Source organism: Siphateles boraxobius, unplaced genomic scaffold, assembly GCF_051911475.1.
Source record: "Siphateles boraxobius isolate OS27281-9 unplaced genomic scaffold, OSU_SipBor_1 7, whole genome shotgun sequence".
Taxonomy (NCBI): domain Eukaryota; kingdom Metazoa; phylum Chordata; class Actinopteri; order Cypriniformes; family Leuciscidae; genus Siphateles; species Siphateles boraxobius.
In genome coordinates, this window is record NW_027509197.1 from 15,439,947 (window position 1) to 15,452,480 (window position 12,534).

Here is a 12,534-nt window from a genome sequence, read left to right on the forward strand (position 1 = left end):
TCTAATTAGAGTAGCTACTTACCTGTGACCTGTTTTTGTGGGTTGTAATGATGCTCATTTCTTGAAGAGAGAGATTCTTCTTGCATGGAAGTTCACGCTGTGTGTCATTATGTTTGGTTGCCATACAGAGATACAAGTCTCCGTCTAAAAGGATGAATCCCCCCCAGAACAGACAGATTCCAAAAAGCTGGAAGATTTGAGTCAGAAAACCGCAGCAAACAGCGCCACAAACTTTTGTTCTTGGTTGTTTAATTATTTTTAAAATAATAAACAATATTATAGGAATGAGCCCAATGTAAACTACCACAATAAAATGAAACTTTTCTGTGCAGGAGCATGAAAACTGAGAATTAAAAATGTACTGAAAAATATAAAACATAACAAGAACTAGAAATATATTCGCAGCCTCTGACAGCATCACGCGAAGTTTGTCTGGAATATCGTTAACATGCGGCATGGCTGATCAGCTGAAACTCCGACACAGAGGTTCAAGACAAATATGTTGCTGTTTCCTCCCTCCTCAAGTCTTGATGGAGTCCTTCAGGCACCTGTATATATATCAGTCAGGATGTCTGCATTACTACATTACTTCTCATGACATGTCAGTCTGCTTTTACCACAAAATCAATGTTCCCTTTTGAAAGTTTGAAAGTGGCATTTAGATGTGAGATTTTTTAAAAATGCAGTGTGTTAAGGTTTCAATATGAGGGTTTGAGGGTTTTCATCTACAGCTCATGATATGTTGATTATGCAAATCCGTGAACTTTTTTAGTTGCCCATAAAAAATAAGTCATTATATATTTTGTGTAAAATCTGGATCTCATGCTATTTAAATAATTTCATTTTCCTTAATACATCCTTTCACAATTTTCAATGTGACAATACAAAAAAACTGAATAACACTGGCTCCACTATACAACATGCACAATATCCACTTTCATTTTGAAGTAATATTTGTTATACTTTCACATCAGGATTGACTTCATCATAATAAACTGAATTCGTCAACATATGAGAGCCAGCCACTAGTTTCAGGATTCTCTGTACATTTTTGTGAAAAGTGAAGTAAGACAGTAAAGTGTCACCTGATGTCTGGGTTGCACTATACCACAATTGCAAAATATGTTTTTCCCACATACCTTACACAAAATAAATAAATAAATAAATTAAAAAAAAAAATATATATATATATATATATTTTTTTTTTTTTTTAAATTATTTATTTATTTATTTTTGTGTAAGGTATGTGGGAAAAACATATTTATATATATAATTACTTTAAACTAACTCAATTCAATTATGAACAGTAGTTCCACACAACCAACTTAGTTTTAATTAAAGGTTTATTTTTAATGACAATAAAATCCTTGTGTTGTGACAACTCGACATGAAAAATCTATTTGTAAAATAGTTATGTCCAACCAGCTCAATTTAATCACTTCACTGTAATTTAACCCTTCGGAGTCTTGGGCTATTTTGGCCGTTTTTGAGTACTTTTATTTTTTTTAAATTTTGCAACATAAACAAATGTTTACCATACCAATGTTTGGTATAATTTTTTTCAGCACAACATCACCTATATGATCAGACAATTAGTTTTTCACTTTGATGTACTCTATCAACATACTGGACCCAAAATCACACAAAAAACACAAAATCCGAATAGAAAAATTATAGCTTTTCTAAAAACACAAACATGCTCAATGAAGCATTTTGAAAGGTTTAAAATGTAAACACAAGTTGTAAATGTCAACATATACAGGTACAATTCAGATATAATCAAGCTATATATAAAAAAAAATATGATTTACAAAAAAAAGCGGGTGTAGCATAGGCTTTTTTTCTTTCTTTTTAGCTCAGCCACTTTTTAAAAAATGTTGTGCACACAATTATTCAGAGAGCTATATTTAAAGCCTTGCATTCCCAGAGTATAAGGGTTACCAAATAGTGCAAATACAAAATAAAAAATGTAAAATTGAGATAAAATTAAACTATATGCAGCAAAAAGCAGGTGTGGCAATAGGCGTTTTTTCTTTTCTTTTTTGCTTAGAAACTCTTCAAAACACTTCATGTACAATTACACAGATAGCTACATTACAGGGTTCCCTTTCGAGAGGTCTCTCCTATTGCGTAATGCTTACGCTATGGGAAAACTCCTTTTCTCGAGAAATATTGAAGTCTTTTTGTAAAACGCATTGCAGCTGCACAGCATACAGCAATGAGCGAGGCAGCTCGGTCATTGGCTGTGCTGCGGCAACTTGCACGAACCAATGACGGGGCGACTCTGAACCCGCTTCCAATGAGCGTGCTTCGCGTCCACGCGCGTCAGAGCCCGCCAAGATGGGCGTGGCCAAGGGCTATATATTGGGCGCCCCGTCGTCTGAGTTCTTTAGATTTAATCTCCTTCAGCAAAGAACCTTCTCTTCACTGATCCTCCGGATTTATTGTAGTCTTTCGCCGCCGCCGCCGTTGACAAGCCTACAGCAGGACTGCTTGGAGGACGCCGGCGCCTTCAGCCGCCTTCGATCGCCCTTCTACTAAGCCATCCGGCGCGCATCATCACCATATCCTTTTCAAAGCTTTCAGTGTTCGCCCCCGCGACACTTTTTCTAAAAGAGCAATTTTTCAAGGCGTCAAATGCCTTCCTGCGCTTCGTGTCGAGGCCCTCTTCAAGACGGGGATCGTCACATCATTTGCGCCCGCTGCCTGGGACCGGACCACGCAGAGGCAGCCCTTACTCGAGGCGGATGTCCCGAGTGTGACGCCCTGGGCCTCACCGAGCTGCGCGCTCGCTTTTCACCGCGAAAGAGCCCACCTCTTCCGTGCTGCCATCTCCTCTGGTCGAGCCGCGAAAGAAAAAACGCCGCTCACAGAGGCTGCCGGAGCACGCGGTTTGCAGTGATGTCACGCCGGGCCAATCCCCGCATGCTTCACCGCCACCCGAAGACTCCCCGCCGCCAGTCCAGTTCACACAGGCGGACCAGCACCCCTCCAGCGGAGCGATGGGGCTCGTCTCGTTTGGCGCGTCAGGGGATGACGAAGATAAGGATGACAGTTTTTCCTGTGATGCTGCATCTGACGACTGGCCGGGCTCGTCCTTCGACCCCGCGCCTTCGACATTAGCGGGCACGAGCGCGGGCTCCAGCATGGACTCAGAGATCGTCCGCATTCTCTCCAAGGCCGTGGAAGACCTCGGGCTCGATTGGTCTTCCCCGGAAGAACCCACCCGCAGCCGACTGGACGAGTGGTTCCTGCAGGGGCGCCGACAGGCCCCTCGACAAAGACCCTCCCCCTTCTTTCCGGAAGTTCACGACGAACTCACGAAGTCGTGGAAAGCCCCGCACTCCGCTCGCCTGAAGCCTTCTTTTTCTTTGTCGCTCTCCTCCGTGGACGGCGCGAAAGAAAGAGGCTATGAGGGGACTCCACCCCTCGAGGAGGCTGTGGCCAATCATCTGTGTCCACCCTCCAACGCTGGATGGAAAGCTAAAGCTTCTCATCCCTCGAAGCCTTGCCGGTCCACTTCAGCTCTCGCCGGTCGCGCATACGCCGCCGCCGGCCAAGCTGCATCAGCGCTTCACTCTATGGCTGTCCTCCAGGTGTTTCAAGCCAAACTTCTCCGCAGTATGGACGAGTCTGGACCCGAGCCTGAGGAATTTAAGGACCTACGCAGCGCCACTGACATAGCGCTGCGAGCCACAAAAGCCACCGCCCAATCCATCGGCCGTGCTATGGCTAACCTGACTGTCCTTGAGCGCCATCTGTGGCTGACGCTAACAGATATGAAGGATGCAGATAAGGCGTCTTTCCTCGACGCGCCTATCTCCCAAGACGGCCTGTTTGGACCAGCGGTGAAGGAGTTCGCTTCACCGAAGCCCGTAAGGACTCACAGGCTATGCGTCACTTCCTGCCCAAGCGATCTAGCTCATCGCAGAGCCGCCAACGGCCGCCTCAACAGCAGCGAGCTAAGACGGCGCCCCCCGTTTCTCAGCCCAAACCTGAAACGGATTTTCGACGCCGCTCGCGCTCTGCCAACAGGAAGCAACCGCCCGAGCGACGGGGACCTCGGCCCAGGATTGTGCTGAACCCAGAGCCTCGTAAGTCCTCCTAGCTACAGGGAGGAAAAGGGAGAGCGCGTGTCTCGCGAGAGCCGGACCGCTCTCTCCAAAACGTCTAAAGCATTACCCAGTCCCCTTACAGGCGGCTGGAAATGTCTATACAGCAGCCAATGTGCCAGCAACACAGCTCGCCCACCTGCAAACAAACGCCGTTTTTACGGCGACACACAGAAATCACATAAAGAGCTATTTTCTGCCTGTGTCATTAAAGGGTCACGTGTCCACACCAAAGTGCGCATTCCCACATATCAAAACTGTCAACGCAGTGCCAAATGTTTTCCCAGCTCAGGCTGGACATCCCATAAATGTAGATTGTGTGCCAACTGTTACGTATGCACCACTACACACAAGCACTGTTTCCACAGTTATAAACACTTCCCCAGTAAAAGCGGGAAGTTGTATAAGAGTAGCGCGTGTGCCCGCTGTTATGCACGCACCCCAACTCACAAACACTGTTTATATGGCCAAAAACCTCCCGCCACGAGCGGGAAGTTTTATGAAAGTGGCGCGCGTGCCTACCACAGTCTATGCACCCCCACCCATAAGCACTATACACACAGTGTTAAACATTTCCCCATCTCACTCTGTGAGCATTACAGCGAGCGTGCCTGTAATCTCACACGCACCCCTGCACTCGGCATTCAGCAGAGCTGCTCAGCGCGCGTCCGCGCCGCTGAGAGCTGTAAGCTCGGTGTTAACACAGAACGATTCGCTGGCGGGAGCCATACGTCACTGCGACACGCCCCCGGCCAACATTCAGCCCATATCTGTGCGAGCGAAAGCTTGGGAAAATATCCCCGACATGCCGAAATGGGTTTTGAACATAATAAAACACGGTTACTCGCTTCAATTCGCTCGCAGACCGCCCCGCTTCACAGCGGTGGTAGAGACGAAAGTGAGAAAAGATGTTTCACATGTTCTACGCACCGAGATGCTCAAACTGATAGAGAAAGGCGCTATAGAAACAGTCCCCCCCTCTATGAGCGAGGCAGGTTTTTACAGCCGCTATTTTCTTGTCCCGAAAAAGGACGGCGGTCTCCGCCCCATTCTAGATCTCAGACATCTGAACAAAGCTTTAATGATTCGTTCGTTCAGAATGATAACTACCAAGCATATCCTCGCGCAAGTTCGCCCGAGGGATTGGTTTCTGTCAGTGGATCTGAAAGACGCTTACTTTCACATTCCAATAGCGCCTCATCACAGGCCATTTCTGAGATTCGCTTTCGAGGGACAGTCATACCAGTACACAGTACTACCATTCGGCCTGTCACTGCCACCCCGTACATTTACGAAATGTATGGATGCAGCACTTTCCCCCCTGAGACAGCGGGGAGTGCGAATACTAAATTATCTCTACGATTGGCTAATACTAGCACAATCAGAGAGCCAGTTAGTGACACACAGGTCTTGGATTATCAGTCATCTAGAGTGCCTAGGTCTAAAAATCAATTTTGCAAAGAGCATGCTATCCCCCAGCCAGAATATTTCTTTCCTGGGAATAGTGCTAGACTCAGTGCAGATGACGGCGCGCCTCTCATCAGAGCGCGCGCTCACTATCCGGCGCCTTGCAACATCGCTCAGAGCGGGCGCGCGCGCCCCCGTCAAGCGGTTTCAGAGGATGCTCGGTCTCATGGCCTCAGCATCAGCTGTACTCCAGCTAGGATTGTTGCACATGCGTCCTCTCCAACGCTGGCTCAAAAGCCGTGTCCCCACCCACGCATGGCGCTCGGGCCACTTTTTAATCAGAGCAAATCACGGCTGCATAAAAGCCCTGACGCCCTGGAAAGCTGTCGACTGGTATCAGTCCGGCGTGAGTTTGGGTGTAAACACAAGGAGAAAGATGATCATGACAGATGCCTCCAAAATAGGTTGGGGGGCCCTTTACGAGGGCAGGCCTGTCTCCGGCTTGTGGTCAAACCCGGAGAAGCGCCTACATATAAACTGTCTGGAATTGAAAGCGGTCGCTTTGGCTCTCAGAGCCCTGCTCCCGTACCTGAGGGACGAGCACGTCCTAGTCCGAACGGACAACATGACGGTAGTCTCGCATATAAATCGTCAGGGTGGACTCAGATCGAGCTCCCTGCACTCGATGGCCAGGGAGCTCCTCCTATGGTCCCAGCGCAACCTGCGCTCGCTGAGAGCAGCGCATGTGCCAGGTGTTCTGAACCAGGGAGCGGACATGCTGTCCAGAGACAAAGTTCTCCCAGGAGAATGGTCTCTCCACCCCCTGACGATTCAGTGGTTATGGCAAACCTTTGGCAGAGCAGAGGTCGACCTCTTTGTCTCCAAGGAAAATACGCACTGCCCTCTCTTCTTTTCAAAGAGCACGGACGCGCTCGCCCAAGTCTGGCCGAGCCGCCCGCTGTATGCCTTCCCTCCGGTTGCGATGCTACCTCAGGTCATCAGTCGGATCAGGGAGGAGAAATGTGCAGTGCTCCTGGTAGCCCCACTCTGGAAAAACCAGACGTGGTTTCCAGAACTGATGCAGATGATACAATCTGCCCCATGGCCGATTCCACTGAGGCTAGATCTCCTCAGGCAGGCCAACGGGACGATCCTCCATCCCCGCCCCGATCTGTGGGCCCTCCATGCGTGGCCCCTCAACGGATTCCCGGGAACCTCCCCAGTGGAGTGTTGAGAACCATCACTGAGGCGCGAGCGCCCTCTACGAGGCACTTATATGCCCAGAAATGGAAGGTGTTCAGTGACTGGTGCAAGTCCAGGAACCTGAATCCTGAGACATGCGAAGTACCGAGTGTGCTCGTTTTCTTACAAGAGCTATTAGAGGCAGGCCGCACCCCCTCCACGCTCAAAGTATATGTGGCTGCCATAGCGGCATCACATGAACCGGTCGAAGGACGCACACTAGGGAAAAACTACCTAGTTGTTCGTTTCCTGAGGGGCGCCAGGAGGATAAATCCCCCACGCCCCCCCTCGGTGCCGATTTGGGACCTGGCCACGGTCCTGGACGCACTTAAGCGTGCCCCGTTCGAACCCCTCCGAACTGTGCACCTTAAACAGCTCTCGCTCAAAACTGCTCTCTTGCTGGCTCTCGCCTCGGTCAAGAGAGTGGGCGACCTGCACGCGCTGTCATCAAGCGCTACCTGCCTGGAGTTTGGACCTAACGACAACAGGGTTGTCCTCAGGCCAAGACACGGGTATATTCCTAAAGTGCTCTCTACTCCTTTCAGAGCACAGGTGATATCTTTGGCCGCGCTATCGTCCCCAGCAGACGAAAGTGACGCTAATTTACTCTGCCCGGTCAGGGCACTCAGGGTATATTTGGAACGTTCTGCCCTGTTCAGACAGACAGAGCAGTTGTTCGTATGCTTTGGCGGCCGCACTAAGGGTCTGGCTGTGTCAAAGCAAAGAATATCGCGCTGGATAGTTGATGCTATAGCGCTGGCTTATGAAGCCAAGGGCCTTCAGTGCCCCTTGGGCATCAGAGCTCACTCTACGAGAGGCATGGCCCCTCGTGGGCGTGGTCGAGTGGGATACCCATTCAAGATATTTGTGCGGCTGCAGGCTGGGCCTCACCGTCCACATTTATCAGGTTTTATAACCTACAGGTCCCCTCATTGCACTCTAACATACTGTCGGTCTAACTATGCATAGGCTGGGGTGTGTACATGCTGAGCATTGTCTCCTCCCTCATAGAATCACATCTTTGCATCTGATGTGGAGGATTTTTCATACATGACAGTACATAAAAATGTGCTTGTGTGTGTCTTTGGACGCCCTTTGGGCCGTTCCACGTTGTCCCTTTATAAAGCCCGCCTTCGGCTGGCTCGTTGGATAATTACTTCGCTCAAAAGCTCAGGCACCGGCCTCCGGCTTAATAGAAGCGAAGTCAGCACGCACGGCGTTTTACATGGCGTTCCCATAGCGTAAGCATTACGCAATAGGAGAGACCTCTCGAAAGGGAACGACTCGGTTACTAACGTAACCTCGGTTCCCTGAGAGGAGGGAACGAGTATTGCGTAATCTGCCGTGCTTGTGCTTGGTCAATTTGCTTCAGTCGATTGAACCTAAAGAACTCAGACGACGGGGCGCCCAATATATAGCCCTTGGCCACGCCCATCTTGGGGGGCTCTGACGCGCGTGGACGCGAAGCACGCTCATTGGAAGCGGGTTCAGAGTCGCCCCGTCATTGGTTCGTGCAAGTTGCCGCAGCACAGCCAATGACCGAGCTGCCTCGCTCATTGCTGTATGCTGTGCAGCTGCAATGCGTTTTACATAAAGACTTCAATATTTCTCGAGAAAAGGAGTTTTCCCATAGCGTAAGCATTACGCAATACTCGTTCCCTCCTCTCAGGGAACCGAGGTTACGTTAGTAACCGAGTCGCTTTCCTTCCTTGAGTAAGAGGGGTTCCTCAATAGTGCAAATATACCATACAAAAGGTCAAATTAACACAAAATCAAATTATACATTCAACTATTTACAACAAATATCAGGTGTTTTTTTATTTTTATTTTTTATCTGTGCCTCTCCTCAAAACAGTTTATCTAAATCTACTCCTAAACTACTCCTAAACTACCTAAACTATCTACACTACTCCTAAACTACTCTCAAAATCTACTCAAACTCTTCCAAAAACTAGCAATAATCTCTCTCTCTATAAATAACGTTTATATGTCTATCTTTATCAACTCCGTAAATCCTCTGCCTTTCAATTTTGCATCTTAGCTTAGTTGGCTCCTCCTCCATTCCCTAAAATGTGCAGCCTGAATAGCAGAGTCAGCAGATTCACACATTTTTCTCCGTTTTGTTTTATGACAAAAACCGACGAATTTATTAGAATAAATGCAACTGCTGTCGCATCCCATCTGGCGTTCTTTTACGAACGCGTCAGTATTTTTTTATATAAAGTTTAAATGATCATATCTCCGTTTTTACTTGGTCTATCAACACAAAACAAAACGTAAAATAGAATTTCAAGCCAGCACTTTCGACAGAAGTTGACGGCAGCGCTCACCGTGACTTTGTTTTTATGCTTCGACGTCTTAAACTGGTCATGTAACTTGATCACGCCGGCGTGATCGGCGACCCCGAAGAGTTAAATGGGTTACGTTTTCTGAAAATGTTTAGTAAAATCTCTCCAAATATTTTTTTTTACTGAAGCAACATATTGTTTAGTCCTGTGAGTTACATAACAACAAACTAAATAACTTTCTTTAGTGATGTTCGGTGTCTAGAAGTGATAATGGTTTCACCCACTGTGCTGGTTTCACACAGCTTTACTGTGTTTTCTAGTTGGTAAGATTTCACAAAATCATAAAAAAAGCAAGTTTTCTGAATTTTTTTTCTTGCAAATTTATATCTCAATATTCTGAATTTTTTTTCATACGATTGCAAGTTTATAACCTTTTTTCTCAGAATTTTAAAATTCATAAAACATCAGGATTCTGAGATATAAACTCACAATTACCTTGTTTTATTGTTCATTCTGTAGCGGAAACATGCAGTAAGTAAACTGTAAAAATCTGATTATTGTAAGTTAATACTGCAATTACGGTTCATGGTTCTTTACAGATTAGTGTAATATAGGCTACTTTAAGTGCAAGGATAGAAAAAAGTGAAAGAACAGAAGATTTGATTTACATAATTAATGGTTACTGTTAAACTTAATTTAAAGGACCTGAAATAATCTAATGGAATTTGTGCCTTTAACTGTGTTTCTGATCTCAAACGACATATTCTTGCAGACTGCGAGAACAGAACTGAATGTGCACACAGAACTAACCAGGGCCATCAGTGGGGTTTTTGGGCCCTTGTACAGTTTATTGCTTTCTGTCTCGCTACGTTTAAATCTCACTCCTGGCTCTTGCTCTATGTGCTCTTGCAATTGTGTGACTTTGACTCTCTGAGTCATTAAATGAAACAATATTGTCTATAAGGTGGCTCAAGGAAGCTAAAGGTTTATGGTTTTAATCAAGGTAGGCATAGAAACTTCCAGGCAGATGTGTTGAGGCAAGCTGAAGCTAAACTCTGCAGGACAGTGGCCCTGCACCGAGTTTCGACACCCCAGGTTTAGCCAGTCTGACTTCTGACCATTTGCAACTGTATTTCGTGTCATGAACACACTCCTCTTGTCAAGCTGTGTGTTATCAAGTGTGTCAAGACACTCCTCTCAGAGGTAATATTGACAGAGGGAGGAGATGCTGAACTCCTTCAGTGGAAGTACAGTTTGAAACTTGTCTGGGGGATTAGGAAGTGCTCTTCCATCTTAGCCCGTTGATTTATTTAGCCATCGGCAGAGATGATGAACAGAGTGGTAAATTGATTCATCAAAGATACTGTTTGGAAGTAGGAACAGATTACCAGAATGGCTTCAATTGGAGAAATAATCTTTGCAAGGTAGAAGAATGGGCAACTTTTTCAAACAATTTAAGGTTGAAGATTATCCAATGCTGTCAATATTGATTGTTTTTCATCAAATGTATGTCTTTTGCAGTATGATTGTTCTGATAGTAGTCATTTCAGGACTCATCATTTTCATTTTGGCTATTGCATTTTCAGGTTAGTAAACATTAATTTACTCTAACTCTAAAAGTTTGCATAGTTTGTACAACTTCTAGTGCATTTGGCTTTTGATGTATAAAACTAAACGTCTGTGTGTATGTTTGATTTTCAAGTGTCCCAAGGTACCGTTGAAAGCAGCAGACCCTCTACTGTGGGGAATCTTGCGGAGGATGTGGTCCTGGATTGCAGGTTTCTTAGCAACAGTGGCAATGAGCAATTGAGTGATGTGTCAATTACTTGGCTAAAAGATGCTGTCAGTGGTGTGGTCTATGAATACAAAAACAAAGCCGCCCAGCTCCAGGGGCAAAATAAACAGTTCAAAAACAGGGCTCAACTGTTCTCAGATGTCATATCAACTGGCAACGCTTCCCTTCTGCTGAGAAATGTGAAGATGGAGGATGAGGGTGTGTATCGCGTCACTGTCAATGCACCAAGAGTCTCAGGGACTACCAGCGTTAACCTTAGAGTGGCTGGTAAATACATTCTTTATTCATTTATTTCAAAGTAAATGTTCAAACACACATATCTTATTCCTGCTTTATAGATCCACAGGTGACAACCAGTGAGTCTCTTTATTGAATCATTCTCTCATATGATTTGTTAAAAACCCTGATTCACTGAAATCCAAACTAGTGTCTTGCTGCATCCGAAATCGTGTAATCTCTTGAGTAGGTACTTATTTTGAATAAGTAATTACTTCACGACCAATCAAGTATGTTTGTAGTATGAGTATATGAATGTAATCTGGACGTACTACATCCACCATGTTGTCATTATCATATGTCTCGTGGGATAGTAAAGTGTCCATCGTATGCACACTTCAGAATTGTGTCACTTAAATGATTTGTTCTAAACTGATTCACAGGAACTAAACTGTTGTGTGCTCAGAGATTAACAAAATTATAATTTCAATCTGACTATATTTGAATGCACTGGAAATTGATAGTAAATTTCACAATTAATCACAAAGAAATGGCAACTAACATTGAATTAAAAATGAAATTTTGCACTAGAAAGACTTCTAGTATTTTCTTGTAAAACATACTTATCTTTACACTGTACATGATCAAATGATATATATTTATATATACACACATTTAGCGTATATCTGATCTGGTCATATCTGTTTCTTTGCAGCTTTCACAGCTCCCACATTTACTCGAGCAAATGGCTCTCTATTTGCTGAGGCTCATAGATGGTTTCCCAAACCAGAGGTTAGCTGGATGAGTCACAGTGGGCAGCTTTTAAACAGCAGCACCAATTTCACCAACAACAATGCTGGGATCATGCGAGTTACAAGTGTCCTCGAAAACCAAGTAAAAGTGGATGACATCTACACCTGTCTCATCGAGAACGCTCTTGTGAAAGCTATCTCAGAGGCAACTGTAACAGGTAACACCATAGATACTGACAACACTGAAATGTAAAGACTAGTTGTTAAGAAGGGCTCACCCATAATCATAATATTTACACAGAGCATTGCATATCAAATCAAATTTGTTAAAACAATTTTCTGGACAGCATGGACAAACAAAATGTATGTCACTCATTAAATTGCATGACACGTGCAGTATGTTGATCAAATCATGAGTCACTATTTCTTTATGATTATTATTCTTCAGCAGACAGAGTGAAGGAGAAGACATACTTCATTTTCAGTGCTGCATCTACAAAAGTTTCATCTTTACAACTTCTGTTCACAGTCATCCTTATTCTCTCTGTAACCCAGACAAGGCTCTCGGTTGACTGATGGTCAAACCAATCAGTTACAAAGACTGAATGTTTTCTCGGGTTGGTTGCTTACAGTACATACAAAAATGCAATCTGTTAACCACACATCCAATAAAAAGACAAACTGTATTAAAAAAAAAACAGTTGACATGAGATTTTGTAGAA

General features: G+C 45.1%; 1 protein-coding gene across 2 annotated transcripts; it reads left to right on the forward strand.

The window, feature by feature from the left end:
• Window positions 1-10,313: 10,313 nt before the first annotated feature.
• vtcn1 (V-set domain containing T cell activation inhibitor 1) lies at window positions 10,314-12,534 on the forward strand. 2 transcript variants are annotated; one of them, XM_077215171.1, is made up of 5 exons: window positions 10,314-10,473; window positions 10,571-10,635; window positions 10,752-11,111; window positions 11,776-12,030; window positions 12,264-12,534. In XM_077215171.1, the coding sequence occupies exons 1-5, from the start codon at window positions 10,442-10,444 to the stop codon at window positions 12,386-12,388; spliced, it is 837 nt and encodes a 278-aa protein (XP_077071286.1). In that variant the 5' UTR covers window positions 10,314-10,441; the 3' UTR covers window positions 12,389-12,534. The 2 variants fall into 2 exon arrangements, with proteins under 2 accessions (XP_077071286.1, XP_077071285.1); XM_077215170.1 differs by having other exon boundaries at window positions 12,261-12,533.

What these genes read in the sequence shown, in the direction of transcription:
- vtcn1 (XM_077215170.1), top strand. Translation starts at nt 10,442, where the DNA reads ATGGCTTCAATTGGAGAAATAATCTTTGCAAG. An exon ending in GGAGAAATAATCTTTGCAAG is followed by an intron (nt 10,474 to 10,570) that starts GTAGAAGAATGG and finishes TGTCTTTTGCAG; the next exon opens with TATGATTGTTCTGATAGTAG. An exon ending in CTCAGAGGCAACTGTAACAG is followed by an intron (nt 12,031 to 12,260) that starts GTAACACCATAG and finishes ATTATTCTTCAG; the next exon opens with CAGACAGAGTGAAGGAGAAG.